This window comes from Propithecus coquereli, unplaced genomic scaffold (genome assembly GCF_000956105.1).
Source record: "Propithecus coquereli isolate 6110/MARCELLA unplaced genomic scaffold, Pcoq_1.0 Scaffold540, whole genome shotgun sequence".
Classification (NCBI taxonomy): Eukaryota; Metazoa; Chordata; class Mammalia; order Primates; family Indriidae; genus Propithecus; species Propithecus coquereli.
The window spans coordinates 1,034,739-1,050,662 of NW_012151286.1; the positions used below are offsets into that span (position 1 = coordinate 1,034,739).

At 57.4% G+C, this 15,924-nt stretch overlaps 1 protein-coding gene across 1 annotated transcript in view; it reads left to right on the forward strand.

Annotated features, from left to right (window-relative positions):
• Window positions 1-15,924, forward strand: part of NLRC5 (NLR family, CARD domain containing 5) — a 54,497-nt gene that overhangs the window by 20,119 nt on the left and 18,454 nt on the right. The window contains exons 17-30 of the mRNA XM_012657450.1: window positions 41-124; window positions 1,526-1,615; window positions 2,392-2,436; window positions 3,418-3,507; window positions 4,463-4,546; window positions 6,234-6,317; window positions 8,583-8,672; window positions 8,863-8,925; window positions 9,247-9,330; window positions 11,520-11,603; window positions 12,381-12,470; window positions 12,848-12,913; window positions 14,679-14,762; window positions 14,849-14,932. Coding sequence (XP_012512904.1) covers window positions 41-124; window positions 1,526-1,615; window positions 2,392-2,436; window positions 3,418-3,507; window positions 4,463-4,546; window positions 6,234-6,317; window positions 8,583-8,672; window positions 8,863-8,925; window positions 9,247-9,330; window positions 11,520-11,603; window positions 12,381-12,470; window positions 12,848-12,913; window positions 14,679-14,762; window positions 14,849-14,932 — 1,122 coding nt within the window. The remainder of the gene's footprint in view (window positions 1-40; window positions 125-1,525; window positions 1,616-2,391; window positions 2,437-3,417; window positions 3,508-4,462; window positions 4,547-6,233; window positions 6,318-8,582; window positions 8,673-8,862; window positions 8,926-9,246; window positions 9,331-11,519; window positions 11,604-12,380; window positions 12,471-12,847; window positions 12,914-14,678; window positions 14,763-14,848; window positions 14,933-15,924) is intronic.

The following is a 15,924-nucleotide window of genomic DNA, read 5'->3' on the forward strand; positions in this document are numbered from 1 at the left end:
CCACCTCCACTAACGTTTTCTGCCCCTTCCCTGTCCCCAGCTTCTCAGGCAACGCTCTAGGGGACGAAGGTGCGGCCCTGTTGGCTCAGCTGCTCCCAGGGCTGGGCGCTCTGCAGTCCTTGGAGTGAGTATCTGCTTAGGCAAAGCCTCTAGGCTTGTCCCCAGCAGGATGGGCGCGTGGGGGCGTTCTGCGCTCAGTCTCCCTTCTTCCTGGGGTTATTGTAAAGATTAAATCAGGAAATGCGTGTAAATCACCCTGACACGTGGTAACTGTAATAAACGGCTAATACTGTGATTCTTACTCAAACAGAGATCTGCCTCTGGGACTCAGTAATCCAGCTTCTGATTCAAAGTTTCACTTCTCTGGGGCTCTGCGCCTGGGGCCGGGCAGTATGGGTGGGACGTATTAATATTACTGAGAAACGGCTGGCAGCCGTTCTGGCCCCGGGGTACAGGGAGGGGCTGTTTGGTAGGGTTAGGTTAGGACAGGGAAGGCAGGGAGGGTTTGTACCCAAGAGGCAGGGTGCCCAGGGCTGCTAGGGTGCCGAGTACCTGGTAGACAGAGGGTGTGGGAGGGAGGCAGGAATCCCCAAACTTCGCCTGCAACAGACCAGAGCTCCGGGGCCCTAAACGGCCCAGGTGCTCTTGGCCCACACAGCCTCTCCTCCTCCCAGGCTCCTCTGGGCCAAAGCTAGAGGAGGCCTGAGAAGTCATACACAGGGCCTATATTCCAGGCTGGCTCTGCCACCCCTCTTCTGTGTGACTTTGGGCAAGTTACCTCACCTCTCTGAGCCCCTGGTTCCCAGTCAGTAAACACATAAACTACAAGTGTGGCCACTGCTTGTAGCTACAACCTCTGGAGTGAGTGCCGTGGCCTGAGGGTCCTTCCTGCCCAGGCAGTCTTTGTTGGGGATGCTGGCAAGGAAACGTGTCCTCTGTTCCTGCCCGGGGCCCCACCATGGCAGGCCAATGACATGCAGAGAGGAGCTTTCAGACACGTCCCCGTGTGACCTCTCAATGATGCAGACGCCTGGACGACCTGGTGCTGTGAGAGTCTGCGCTCACCCTAGCAGGGTCCCCATGCCAGAGGAGGGGGACATTAAACGGCAAATAAAAAACACTGTAACCAGTTGGCAGGGCGACCGCGAAAGGAAAGAGCAGCCTTTTCCCTGCTTTCTGAACCAGAGGCCCCGTGTGTTTTCATGTTGACTGGGCACCACTCCTCCTTTAGCAGGTGGGGAAACGGAGGCCCGGCTCTAGCTCGAAAGCTCTCCTCAGACCCGTCACAGCCCAGGGGAACCACTGGGTTCTCAGCTCTGTCGCCAACATGTCGCCAACCTTGGGCAAGGCCTTGCCTCTCTGTGGGCCTCGGTTTCCCCACTTGTACGACGAGAAAAGGGCGCTCTCTGACCACCTGGGGTTCAGTGTCTGGAATCGGGGACAGCCCTCCCCTGCCCCGTGCTCTGACCACAGGCGGGTGCGCTGAGTCTGGGTGACACCCTCGTGTCGCTCCTGTGTTCTCCAGCCTCAGCGGGAATGGCTTCTCCCTGGACGCTGCGCTCACTTTGGCCCGGTGCTTCTCTGCGCTGCAGTGGCTCTTCCACCTGGACATCAGGTGAGCGAGCGCCTCTCCCCCTGCCTCACCCCTCCTCCCACAGCTCCCACGTGGGCCCCTCACCTGTCACGTTCGTGACGTATCATCCTCAGGGCCTTGGGTGGTGCCGGGTCCAGTGAGCATGTGGTGCGTGTCTGCTGAATGAATGAACGAGTCCGGCCCCAGGACACTGAAATGTCTTCCCATTCGTCATGGGAGAGTCCATTCTCCCCTACTCACTCTCCGATTGTCTGCAGAGACTTTTAAGAAAACTGGGAGCTCCCTGGTGGCCATTGGGTGCACAGGGACCTGCCTTACTTGTGGGCCGCCAGAGCTGAGGAGGACGTAGAAGGGAAGGTCTCAGCCAGCCAAGTGGCCCCAGGCCATTCGGGGCGTGGCACCCACGGCCTCAGGGAGGTCTGCCCCCCTTCTCCTTCCCCGAGGATCCCAAAGAATGGGAGATGCCATTACAGACAGACCAGGCTTGGTTACTTACCTGCTGTGCAGCTTGGAGCAGGTCCCTGGGCCTCCCTGCCTCAGTTTCCTCATCTGTAAAATGGAGATAAGAATAAGTCCTCACCTCATGGTTTTATTGCAAGAATGGAATGAGATAACGTGGGTGATATGCTTCGTACGTGCCTCGATGGATACAGTTGCCGCTTAATCTACTTATGATTATGTTTGCTGAGAAAGCGGACCACCCGGGCCCTCCCGGACCTGGCGCGTCTGCTCTCTTGCGGCTGCCTGGGAAGGGGGCCCCCTGCCCTCCCTCAGACTGCCGCCTCCTCTGCTTCCAGCCTTGAGAGCCAGCGCGTCCTCCTGACAGGTGCCAGGAGAGGCAGGTGAGGAGGGGTGCTCTGGGGCCGGGGGGCTCCCCTCCTGCTCTGCTCCCCATTTGCTCTGGTGCCCCCACCCCAGGCCCGTGCTGACCACCCTTTGCGCTGGGTTAAACCACCCAGGTCTGATCCGATCTCTTCCGCGACCACCGCCCCCCAAAAACTGGCAACAAGCCGCCGCCCTAATTCCTGCCTGGAAAAAAGCAAGGCCCGGGGTAGGGATGGGGGCGTGACCGGGCGCTGCGGGGCACAGCAGGTGCTGGCAGATGGCCGCTGCATGGGAGCCGCTGGGGAAGCAGTCAGGTTTCTGTTTCTCAGGGACTTTCGCAGACTCATGACTTCACATGAGTCACTGCCCTTTCATACTCTGAGTATCGCATTTGAGAAGCCAAGAGCCATTGGTGCTCTGGAAAAAAAAAAACGTTCCGCATCTTTGCAGTAAATAGGCAACGGCTGGTTTTAGCCCTTCGCGGGTGTTCCCGGCTGCCCCCTAGCGGGGCTGGGCCTCCTGGCGTCACCGGGGAGCGGTGGCAGCAGACAGAGGGAATGCACGGCTAAGGTGTCTGGGAAAAGCGTGGGCTTTTCAGACAGGTGGGCTGTCTGAAGTTCGGTGGGGGGGGGGTGGCCCAAGGCCTGGTGGTCTTGCGTGCCAGGCTAGGCTCTCTGTTTCTGGGGACCGTCCAGGTTCCTGAAGCCCAAAGAACTGAGGTACAGGGAGGCAGAAGTCATGAATGCCAAGTCGGTGGTCACAAAGGGGAGGGACTCTGTCCTGCATCCCCCTACCTGGTCAGGGGCTGCACACCTGGACAGGTGTAAGCCACCGGCTTTTCTCACTCTGGCTTCCCTTCCCTGGGCCTCAGTTTCCCCATCTGAACAATGAGGGGCTGGACTAGGATCTAGTGACTTCCAGCCCTCCTGACTTCTGAGTCTAGGAGTCCAGTGTGGATGACTTGAACTTTCTTTCCAAAACGGTTTCCCCACTCCTAGGGATATACGTGCTGGTGGATTTTCGCCGGAGATCCCAGCTGGAGCCGAGTTCTCGGGGTTCGGTCAGCGCTGCGCCCCCAGGAGCTTCTGGTACTTTCTCACCCACTTCTTGTCTGGGGGTAACCGCAGTGCGGGTGAGGGGTCAGGGAGGGGGCAGAGGCTGGGGGCCTAAAGCTGCGGATTGGGATAGAGGGAAGAGAGTTTGAGAAAAGGGGAAACAAAAGAGGGCGAGTATGAGGGCCGATGGCGGGTGGGGAGCTGCTGGCCCCTCAGGGAGAACATTCTCCTTAGAGAGAAGATTCCGCATTTCTCTGAAGCAAAGAGAGCAGCCCAGCCGCTCCCTGCCCGGGGTTGCCATCTGCTGTGGGGGCCGGCCTCTCCCCAAATGCATCCACAGGCTCTGCCCTGAGGGGCTGTGAGACCCCCGCCGGGGCTCTCCCCTCTCAGGCCCTGTGATTTCCTCACCTAAGAGAGAGAAACTTAAGCTGAGGCCCCCACAGTTATCCGGAGAGGAAAGCGAGTAGTGCAAAGGGCCGGGGGAGTGAAAGCTGGGCTCCCAGGAAGCGTATCGGTGTGGCTGGAGCACAGACGGGAGTGAGGCTGTGGGAAAGGCAGGTGCTTTTAGCCTCAGGGTAATAGGGAGCCACAGAATGTTTTAAGCGGTGGAGGGGCCTGGTCAGATTCACAGTGTTAACAAAGGAGGCACTCTCGGGGTGGAGAGGGGTTGCAGGGAGGTGAGAGTGGATGCCAGGAGGGTGCCAAATGGTCCAGGGCAGTGAGGATGGCGGCCTGGGCTCAGCAGGGGGGGCAGGAAGGACTTGGAGAGGGCAGCTGGGCACTCAGGGTCCTATACTGTCACTGGCAGGGTGTGGGGGACGGGGGTATTGGGGAGGCTTGTTGGGAGAGGAGAGAGTGCCCTGCAGGGGAAGGAGCCCGTGGCCTGCCGCTTGGGGCGAGGACTATGGGGAGAAGGGAAGAGCCCCTGGGGCGGGACAGGGGCCCTGGTCCTCTCTGATCGCCTGCCCTGCCCGCTGCCCCTTTTCAGCCTCAGGGAGTGTCAGCTGGAGCCCCCGAGCCTCACCCGCCTCTGTGCGACTCTGGAGGAGAGCCCGGGGCCACTCGAAGTCCAGTAAGTAACAAAGACACCGCCCCAGAGCGTACAATGTGGGCGTCTGTCTAGTGACCCAGGCGGGGCTTCCTGGTTAGTGGTCAGGTGAGTCTTTCGAGTCCCTTCCCAGCAGGGCCCCCTAGCCCAGCTCCCGGGGAGTGCCCTGACCTCTTGGTAAAAGGTGGGCTGTCTCCCAGCAGCCCCCAGCCTCAGGCCTCTCACCCCTCCCGCCGGCAGGTGCTGTGCTGGGCCCGGGGAAGCTGTCACCTGCCCCGTCCATTCAGCTCAGGGCACGTCCTGAGCCCCACCCGGGCACTCACTCAGGCCTGCCTCATGGCTGGAGCTTATCCTCAGGGCACCTCCTCTGCCCCCAGGATTGCCACCTTACCCACCCCAGAACAGCTGGGTCTGGGACCAGAGACTGGACTTGGGATCGGCCACCTGCAGTCTGGGTGACTTTGGGCAAATGGCTTTAACTCCCTGGACTTTGACATTGTTTGACAGACATGGGATCTTCCCATGTAAGGTCCTGCAATTAGCTTTTGTCTCATAACTGCACAGCATGGCTTTCCCTGAGTGTCAAGACATGTGGATCCAATCCATTTGTTAATAAGCGATTTTAGCATGGTTTTAGACTTGATTTTTGGAAAAATTGCAAAGAGAGTTTAGAGAGTTCGCTCGCCCAGTTTCCCTTGTTATTAACATCTTACATTACCATGGTACATTTGTCACAATCTTGTAGCCAGACTTGGTGACATGCACCTGTGATCCCAGCTACTAAGGACCCCATGCCATCCCTGGGACAGAAAATGTGCAACCTGGGCCCTGCAGAGGTTCCACAGTAGCCTTCCGGATGCAAAATCACAGGCTGTTCCCCCTACCCAATCCCCCACCCAGGTTTCCCCGGACCACCCCACCACCTAGAGATAAGCGGGGGAGGTGGGCGGGCCCCTGGAGGCCCCAGCGAGGGGAGAGCGCAGCCTGCAGGGGGCAAAGGAACTGGCAGAGGGAGAATACAGTCCACAGGCCTCTGGGGGTCTACAGGCCCCTGGGGGTCGGGGAGCAGCTCCAGGGCACGAGGGGAAGGGCCGTATGTGATCCCAGGGCACACAGAGACTCTAGCTGTCCCGGTCCTCCAGCCAGAGCAAAGACTGAGGGTGACTATCTGGAGCTTCTCCTAAGTGCGTTGGGTTCCGATAAATTATCTGGACAAGTGCTGAGCTGGTCGGTCCGAATTTGATGGGAATCAGAGACCAGAGCCAGCCCGCATCCGTCCTTCGCTGCCCTGTTGATGCTGAATTTCTAGTACCGTATTCACTACTTCGGCTTAAGGCAGCATTCTCTTCTCAACGAACGTGTTCCGCAGAACACTAACCTTCATGGCCCTCAAATAACGACCCTACTAGTCCATTTGGTTTGGGAAAAAGTCTGCCATAGCCCCTTGGAAAGTCATAATGCACAGTAGCATATTAAAGGCTCGGACAAGTCCTGCTGCCAAGAAAACTAATTTGGTTTAACCCAGTATTTTACAAACCTGCAAGATCGTCCTCTTCTTCTAGCTCCAGGGATAACTCAAGGATCCAGGGTTGGGAGGGAATGTCTTGGGCAACACTAGGTAGGTCCCATGTCCAGAAGGCTCTGGCTGTGAGGCCAGGCTCCCTGCTTTTCTGGAAGTTTCCCTGCCTGACTCAGATGCTTTGCTTCACAGACTGTCCTGTGCGGTCCTGAGTGACCAGAGCCTGGAGACCCTGCTGCACTGCCTGCCCCGACTCCCTCACCTGAGCCTGCTGCAGTAAGACCCCCCATTCCCTGCGCCTGCGTCCCTGACGCTCTTGTACTGCAAAACTGTTCCCCTCTTCCCCCTTCTTCTTTCTCTTGGACGCTTTTATCATTTTATCTGGCACAACTGGGGACTCAAATCTGCTGCCAGCTCTACCCTAATACTTTGTCAACCTGGGGAGGGGGTGAAGTTATTTCCCCGCCTTGGGTCTCAGTTTCTTTATCTGCAAAATGGGTTAATATTCCCCAACCCCTCCCCAAAGTTGGGGCTCACACAAGGTCCTCTAAAAGCACCTTAAAGATTGGAAGGCCTGTGACAAGTGGAATACCATACTTCTCCCCGTCCACAGAAAGGTCACCCACCCCTAGAAAGGACCTGTACAGCTGTCACTCACTGCTTTTCAAAGGTCACCATCTCACTCTGCAGAAGGGGAATTGAAACAGCTTCCCCCAAAGTATTTAAAAACTCTATTTTCTGATTTCAGCTCAGACTGGTTAGAATGTAAAAAGGATTTACTTTGAATATTCTTTTAGCAGTGGGGAAAAGCAGCCGCCGCTGAGATGAAAAACTATGACAGGAAATTAAATGACAATATAATGTGAATAACAGTGATGCACGTGCTAAGGCCGAGGCGCTGGGCCTCTCTGGGATGCCTGAGGTGGCTCACATCACCTCCAGAATCTCAGAATCCCGCTGCTCCTCCAGCTCTGTCGGGGAGGGAGGGAGGAGACGTGTGACCACATTGCAGAGGGGCAAGGGCTGTCCTGCTCACAGGACCCTCTATGGCCCCCCCTTGCCTGGAGAGAATGGCTCAGGAAGGGCTCCTTTGGACGTAATGGTGGCAGGTTAAAATGAACAGGTGGGAAACCTCAGACCAGAGATGGACTTCTCTATGCCTAAGTCACACAGCATCACCCTCAACTCCTCATCTGGCGTTGGAGTGGGGTGGCTGGCCTGACCCTTGCCAGGGCTTAAACTTTGTATCGCTCAACCAGTAGTGCTGTGCACCTGCTGTGGGCCAGGCAGTGTGGGTGCCGGAGGGCACAGCAGAGGAGAAAGCAACTAGAGCTTCGTCTTCTTGGCGCTCACCTTGCAGTAGTAGGCACTGAGCAATAAGCTAAGTAAAATCACTTTTTCCAGGGGATGTGAAGTGGCTGGAGAGGTGATTTAGATGACAGCGCAAGTGGTCAGGGAATGTCTCCGAGGAGGGGCACTGAGGTGTGACCTGAAGGAGGAGAGAGAGCCAGTCCTGTGCAGAGCAGGGAACTGCATTCCAGGCAGAGGGAACAGCATGCGTGAGGCCCTGAGGCATGATTGAGCTTGGTGGGCTCCAGGAACAGCCTGGAGGAGGCCAGTGCGGCCGGAGCACAGCGGCTGGCAGGAGAGGAAGTGGGGAGAGGTGGCCCAGGGTCAGGTCATGCATGGCCTGGCAGCCATGGTGAGGAGTTTGGATTTTTGTCCGAGGCAACTCGAGAGGCAGAGGAATGATTTGCGTTTTCAAAAGCTTGGTCTGAGTGCTGGGTAGAGAAGGGGTTGGGGACAGGAGTAGAAATGAGAGCAGGGAGGAGCCGTGCACAGCCAGGGCGAGACAGCCAGGGCGAGAGGTGAAGGAGCTGATCGTTGGTGGGGAGGGGCAGTAGGTGGACCCCGCGAGCAGAGCTGACCAGACGAGCCTGGCTGGAGATGTTTTTGGTTGCCTTCACTGCGGGTGGGGGCGCTCCTACTCGCATCTAGTGAGTAGAGATCTAGGATGCTGCTAAACATCCCATAGGGCACAGCACAGCCCCCCACGACAAAGAATCATCGGGCCCCAAATCCCAGTAGTGCTGAGGTTAGACAGTTCTGTCCGAAGGGCCTGAAGCTTCCCACCCTCTGTCAGCAAGGACTCGGCAGTTAAATCTGCTTGCAGGGAAGAGCAGCGTGATGGTCCCAGCAAGCAGGGGGCGTCACGCCGGGCAGTGCACCGCTCGTTGTAACCAAATCCTCGAACACACCAAGAGCAACAGCATGACGGGTGCTGTTTCCCAGATAAGGAAACTGAGGCTCAGAGAAGTTAAGTGACCTGTCCAAGGTCACATAGCGAGTAAGCAGCGCTGGGACTCAAACTCAAGCCTGCTTGAGCCCAAGCCCCTATTCATCCCCCCTCCGAGCCCCCTGCCTGCTTTCTTAGCGCCCTGCTGAGCTGCCAGCCTTCCCCGTCCTCCCTCTCCTTACCCTTCAGTCTGTCCAGGGTCCTCGTCCGCTGATTTTGCTCGGCCCCACCCCTTCCCTTCTCAGGCTGAGCCAGACGGGGCTGCCCGCCAAAAGCCCTTTCCTGCTGGCCGACATCCTCGGCCCGTGCCCGAGGGTTCAGAAGGTGGATCTCAGGTGCGTTACTCTGGGACGGCCAGGACTGGTCTTGGAGAGTTGTGCGCAGAGTCTAGCGGGTATGAGGGGGTAGGATGGAAGCAGTGGGACCCAAGTCACAGGCTGGGCTTTGGGGGGAGGAGTGCCAGCCCCGGGGGGGCATCCTGAGGCTACGGCCAAGGGCTGCTGACCCCGGTGCCATCTGCTCTAGGTCCCTGCATCATGCAGCCCTGCATTTCAGACCCAGCCACGAGCGGGAAGGCGTGTGCTGTGGGTAAGTCCTCTAAAACCACGCCCAGGCAGCCAGTGGATGTTGGGGACCCGTGGACCTGCCTCCCGGGTGGCCAGAGCAGAGCACAGACTGCCTCCCACAAACAGCCCCTGGAAGGCCCCTGTGGGGACACTTGCTTCACCTACGGGGAAGAGACGGAGGCGCAGCGCCTGCCATGGGGGTGGGAGCAGTGGGTGCCCGATACTTCCAGAGGGTCGGAGCTTGGGTGGAGTCCCGCCTGGGGCTCCGAGGCTGTGCCCAGACTCGCCGGGGGACGGCTGGTCTGAGCGGCCAGACGCCCCATCTCCTACCTCCGCCCTGCAGGTTTACGGGCTGCGGCCTCCGCCAGGAGCATGTGGAGCCACTGTGCTCGCTGCTGAGCAAGTGGGAAGACCTCGGCCAGCTGGAGTGAGTGGGGAGGAGGAGGAGACGTGGGACGCACACCTGGGTGGCTCTGGAGGGGGGCATGAGCGACCGTGTGTGCGCCCTCATTCCCGTGTGCCCACCTACACCTCTCAGGACCAGCCGTCAGGGGATACCTGGGACTTTGGGTCACATCCCCAGGGCTCCCGTGTACGCATTCCCTCTCTCCCGCCCCCGCTCCTGCTGCGGTGGGGCCAGTGCCATGGTGTCCCCCTAACTTGGACAGCCCCTCAGAGACTCACGTGCGTGCAGGCTCTGCCGGCAGATGGGGGCTGAAAGGAAAGTTCTGCTGCTGGCCCGGCAGGTGGTTAAAGTACCAAAGGACTCAGCCTGAGAAGGGACCCAGAGCCAGCCTGGGTGGGGTCTTGCAGACTCTCGTGTTGTTGAGATGTGGTGTTTGTGTACCCAAGTGGTGCACCCCGACATGGGTGGGAAAATAATTATAGCTAACCCCCACTGAGCCCTGCTCCAACTATTCTAAGTACTTTACGTGCTCTTTTTGTCCTTCCAGTAACCCCAGGTACTGTTACTGTTCACATTTTACAGACGGAGGAACTGAGGCACAGAGAGTTGGAGAGCTTGCCCAAGGCCACACAGCTAGTGCAATGCGAGTCTGTGCTCACTGTCCTTAAGAGTCCAGACCTGAGGCCGGGGCGGTGGCTCACACCTGTAATCCTAGCTCTCTGGGAGGCCGAGGCGGGCGGATTGTTTGAGCTCAGGAGTTCGAAACCAGCCTGAGCAAGAGCGAGACCCCGTCTCTACTAAAAATAGAAAGAAATTAATCGGACAACTAAAAATACATAGAAAAAATTAGCCAGGCATGGTGGCGCATGCCTGTAGTCCCAGCTACTCGGGAGGCTGAGGCAGGAGGATTGCTTGAGCCCAGGAGTTCGAGGGTGCTGTGAGCTAGACTGACACCACGGCACTCACTCTAGCCCGGGCAAAAGAGTGAGACTCTGTCTCAAAAAAAAAAAAAAAAAAGAGTCCAGACCTGGACCAGTGGGAAATAAAAAGAGCTCATCTACTAAAAATCCCAAACAATTTAAATTTCTGTGGTGATGTGGCCAAGAAGATAAATGTGGCTGACGAAAATCAAGTAGTTTTTTATTTTTATTTTTTTAATAGAGGGTTTCACTCTGTCACCCAGGCTGGAGTGCAGTGGAGCAATCATAGCTCATTGTAACCTCGAACTCCGGGCCTCAAGCAATCCTCCCACCTCAGCCTCCTGAGTAGCTGGGACTACAGGTGTACACCACCATGCCAGGCTAATTTTTTAATCTTTTGTAGAGATGGAGTCTCACCAAGTTGCCCAGGCTGGTCTTGAACCCCTGGCCTCAACTAATCCTCCCATCTCAGCCTCCCAAAGTGCTGGGATTACAGACATCAGCCCCCAGGCCCAGCCTGAAAATCATATATTTTAAAGAAAGATGAATAAGGAATATGTCTTTGAGTTTTTCTGTTTTTCTTTGCAGAGGGAGATTTTTCTTATTTTAAAGATTATTTTATTAAGTGGCTTCATGAGGCAAAGCAATGTTTAAATGAAGTTTCTCAGCAAAAGACAAAATAAGCATCAAATGTGTCAAAGACATGGGAGGAAAACCAGATATCCCTGGGCACACTGGTTATATTGTTTCTGAAACTAGCTCAATGAACGCTACAGGAAGCGAAGTAAGAGGGTATTTAGGGGTGGTTTCCAATATCGCCTTCCCAAATTGAAAGAAGAACTCTATGGGGTCAATGCACATTCCAATGCATCCCCCCATTTTTCTTTTTCCTGAATTTCCTCTTGCAAAAAATTGTGGCTCCCAACGGATGCAGGCCCGGGGCGTGGTAAAAGCTAATTGGTTTTTCTCTCACCCCCGAAAGCCTGCGGGAGGCACACGGGCCCTGGGAGCAGTCGCCAGCATGGGAGGGGACGCTCAGGACCGGTTTACCGTGGTGCTGGTGAGGGGGGTGGTGGCAGGGATACAGGAGTTGGTGGTAATTCTGGTGGTGACAGAAACGGTGGTGACGGTGGTACCGATGGTGGCGTTGTGTCGTGGTGACAGTGAAGGTGGTGGTGGGGGTCGCGGGGGGACGTACGGCGACAGTGGTGGTAGACGGTAGCTGTGGGGAGCAGACACAGGGGGAGGGGGCACGTCCGACCACCAACAACCACTTCTTATGTCTTGCAGCCTCTCAGCAAACCTGCTGGGCGATGACGGGCTCAGGTGCCTTCTGGGATGCCTGCCGCGCGTGCCCATCTCCGGCTCACTTGAGTGAGTGGGGGCAAGGAGCAAGACTCCCCTGGGCCCAGAGCATGAAAGCATGAATGGGCTTCTTCTGGGGACATCCCTAAGGACCCCCAGAGGACAAGGGCTGAGGAGGAAAAGGGGCAATTCTTACCTTGACCCACCCCTTGGGTTCTGCCTTCCATCCCGCATGCCCACCATGGGCGGACCCCCCACCAGACACCCAAGAGAGACTATGACTCATGAACCTGCCACTCAACCTACCCCGTCAGCCAAGCTGACCCCAGGGCAGGGAAGTGACATCCCTAACCAGCTGATGTGGGACTGCAGCCACCCCGGCTCCTGGTCCATCCTGTCCCTGGCGTTCCTCTGACCCAATCGATGGGACATGAATTTGGAGGTGTCTCCGCAGCGGGGGGAGAGTCCTTAGGAAGTTATCCACATGCTTGCCCGATCTCCCCAGTGACCTGGGAGACTGACAGCCAGAGGCAGGATGCAACCCGTTGCTAGGCAACTGACCTTCATGCCCTGGGAGTCCGGGACCCACATGGGGCTGGACCACAAGGGCGGCGGCGCAGGGAGTGCGGCTCAGAGGACTCGGGCTGGGGCCGGTTCTGCCTGTGTGGTGTCCCCTCCGGGCCGCTTCCTGGGCCTCAGCATCTCCATCTGGAGAATGGACGCTTAGACACTGAGGCCTCTCTTCCCCAGAAATGACGGCCGGAGGGGCTGGGGGGCTGGGGAGCTGGGCAGGGCTCCGTGGAGGTCCTGTCCCCACCCCCATCCCAAGCCTCATTTCCCTTCTAGTCTGAGTCACAATGGCATCTCTCGGGAAGGTGCCCTGCACCTGGTGGAGACTCTGCCCGCCTGCTCGCGTGTCCTGGAGGCCTCGGTGAAGTAAGATGGTGGCGCCGCTGGCTGGTGGCGGGGGAAGCTAGACTCCCACACTCGCGACCCTCCGCCTGTATGACGGGGGGCAACCTCCGCCTCTCTCTGAGCCTGAGTTTCCTGAGCATGGCTCACAATGCCCATCCCCTGATGCCCAGGCGCCACGGGGACCTGAGACGGTGGGGGTGGGGCAGGCCAGGTGTCACCATCCTCCCAGGATGAGTTGGGGGTCTCCACTGGTCAGCTAGGGCCTTTCCTTCTATGGCTTCCGCCCTCCCTTGTCCCTGTGGGTGCAGCGCTGTCTCTTTCAGCGTCCCCAGGCGCCCTGGTGCCCAGGACGCTGGTGCGCCTGGACGTCACGCTTCCCCGCCCTCCCCTCTCTGCAGCCTGGGCTCCGAGCAGAGCTTCCGGATTCGCTTCTCCAAGCAGGAGGAGGCTGGGAAGACGCTTAGGTAATCCCTGGGGACGTGGCAGGGACAGGGCAGAGAAGGCGGGAGAGGAGGCTGGCCCTGCGGTCTTGCAGCCTCTCAGCCTCTCAGGTGGCCTCCACGCCCCCTCCTTCCTGGGCGCTCTCCTCCTTCAGAGCCTGCTTCAAGCTTCAGGGGCCCCCGCCGCCCCCGGGATGAAGTTCAAACTCCTTACCCTCCTTACCCTGGTCTTCTCCCGCAGCCTGCCGGCTGTCCCCTCCCACCCGCCTCGCCGCACGCCCGGCGCACACCCGGCACTTCACACCGTGTACACGTGTGCGCATAAACGATCCGCATGTACGCCATGCCCACACTCAACACACACACAGACACCCCCCACACACCACCTACCATACACAACCCACATACGCACCACACAACACATATGTGCACCCTACACACCACAGCACACACACATACTACATTCACAGCACACACATCCCTTGTACACATACCACGTGCACATAGTACACTCCCCGCACATGCCACATACATGCCACGGACACACAACACATACATACAACACACACACACACCCCACACACACCACCTACCATACACAGCCCACATAACACACAACATATACACACCACACAACACATATGTGCACCCTACACACCACAGCACACACACATACTACATACACAGCACACACATCCCTTGTACACATACCACGTGCACATAGTACACTCCCCGCACATGCCACGGACATACAACACATACACACAACACACACACACCACCTGCCATACATAGCCCACATAACACACACCACATACACACCACACAACACATATGTGCACCCTACACACCACAGCACACACACACACTACATACACAGCACACACATCCCTTGTACACATACCACATGCACATAGTACACTCCCTGCACATGCCACATACATGCCACGGACACACAACACACACACACACACCCCACACACCACCTACCATACACAGCCCACATAACACACACCACATATGCACCACACAACACATATGTGCACCCTACACACCACAGCACACACACATATACTACATACACAGCACACATCCCCTGTACACATACCATGTGCACAGAGCACACTCCCCACACATACCACACACGTGCCATGGACACACAACACACACACACACACACACAGGCTTCAGCCGCAAGGGGACTGTGCTACGCGTGACTGAACGTGCTCTGCCCGAGGGAGCGTCCCCGCCTCGGCTCACACCGGCACTGGGTCTGACCCTGTCTTCCTCGCCTTCTCTGAGATAGCTTTCTCCAAATCCTCTACGATTCCGGGGGCACGTGGAGGGCAGGGCTGTCGCCAGGATGCTGGCAGTGGTTAAGGGCTTGGAGTCCGTAGTCAGACCCGGATTGAAACCCGGTTCAGCCCGCCCTTCCCGCCAGCTTTGTGTCCCGGGTGTGGTCGGTCCCCCCACTGCAGTGATGCTGAGAGCCGGGTGAGGCACTGCGGGCCAGGCAGCACCCCTGCGCTCCCGGAGGCGGGCACGGTGCCTGGCGTGGAGTCGGGGCTCCATGAGCCACTTGCTCCTAACACTTTCTCGGGGGCCGGGCTCTGCCCAAAGAGACAGGACGCTCCCAAGGCAGGAGCTACATCTTGTCCCTTTCTCAGGCCCTGCCCCAGGCCTTTGCCCTCAGGGGGCTCCCCTAGGAGGCCCTCGGGGAGGCCGGGAGGAAGCAGGACGCGGCCCCCACAGGCCTCACCCCGGCTCTGCCTGGCCCTTCCGCCCTCAGGCTGAGCGAGTGCAGCTTCGGGCCAGAGCACGTGCCCAGACTGGCCACCGGCCTGAGCCAGTCCCTGCAGCTGACGGAGCTCACGTGAGTGACCAGTCCAGCCCATGGGGACAGTTGAGGGGTGGGGGCACCCTGCCAGAGCCACCCCAGTGACTGACCTCTGTCCCCAGACTGACCCAGTGCTGCCTGGGCCGGGAGCAGCTGATGGTTCTTCTGAGCCTGGTGAGGCGACCAGCTGGGCCGCTCTGCCTCAGGTATCTTCTTTGTCCCTGTCCCTGGGAGCGGCCATGGCATGAGTGGGGGGAGAGAGTACAGGCCCCCCAGGATTATGGCCACGGCCATTTCCTACACCCAGAACCCTGTCCCCTGGACAGAGTAGACCCTGCCCATTCGTCCAGAGACCTCACAAGGCACCCAGAGAAGCTGTCCCTCCCCAGGGTGGGGACTGTGCTTTGGGATTTAAGGGAAAAAAGAAAAAAAGCTCCAAAGGCTACCCAACTGATGACAAAAATAACATAAAACAAATATCATGTTTGTTTACCATGTTAATTTTAAAACATTCAAAATAAAAACGTAACTAAATGGTAGAGAGAATAATTTTTAAAAACCCATATTGCTATGACCTGGGTTTGACAATTGTTCATATTCGTCCATATTTGCTTTCATGTTTTATTTTTGGTGCTGAAGTGTTTGAAAGTAAATTACAGACCTTATAAAATATCACTCCTAAATATTTTACTACAAATATCTGAAAAATAAGGACATTTTCTACGTAATCATGGTTCAATTAGGACACCTAAGAACTCAATAGCCATCCTTAGCGTCGGGTGTTGCCTAGTCTGATCTAAAATCTCCCCGGTGTCCCCCCAAAGAGGACAGCTCGCTTGTTGGGTCCAGGATCCAGTTGCCGTCCACGTTCGCATGGGACGGTGACAATCTTATGACTCTTCTAATCTGAGTCACCCCCAGCGTCCTCTTCCAAGTCCGTGTCTGTTGGCAAAACCAGCCACCGTGCAGTAGACTGTTCCCTTCTGGCTCTGTCTGGCTGCTGCCTCGTGATGTCACGGAGTTTTTTCCCATAACCTCTGACTTTCCTATAAACTGGAAGTCAGATCAAAAGGCTCAATGAGCCAGGCGCGGTGGCTCACGCCTGTAATCCTAGCACTCTGGGAGGCCGAGGCGGGCGGATCGTTCTGAGCTCAGGAGTGCGAGACCAGCCTGAGCAAGAGCGAGACCCCGTCTCTAC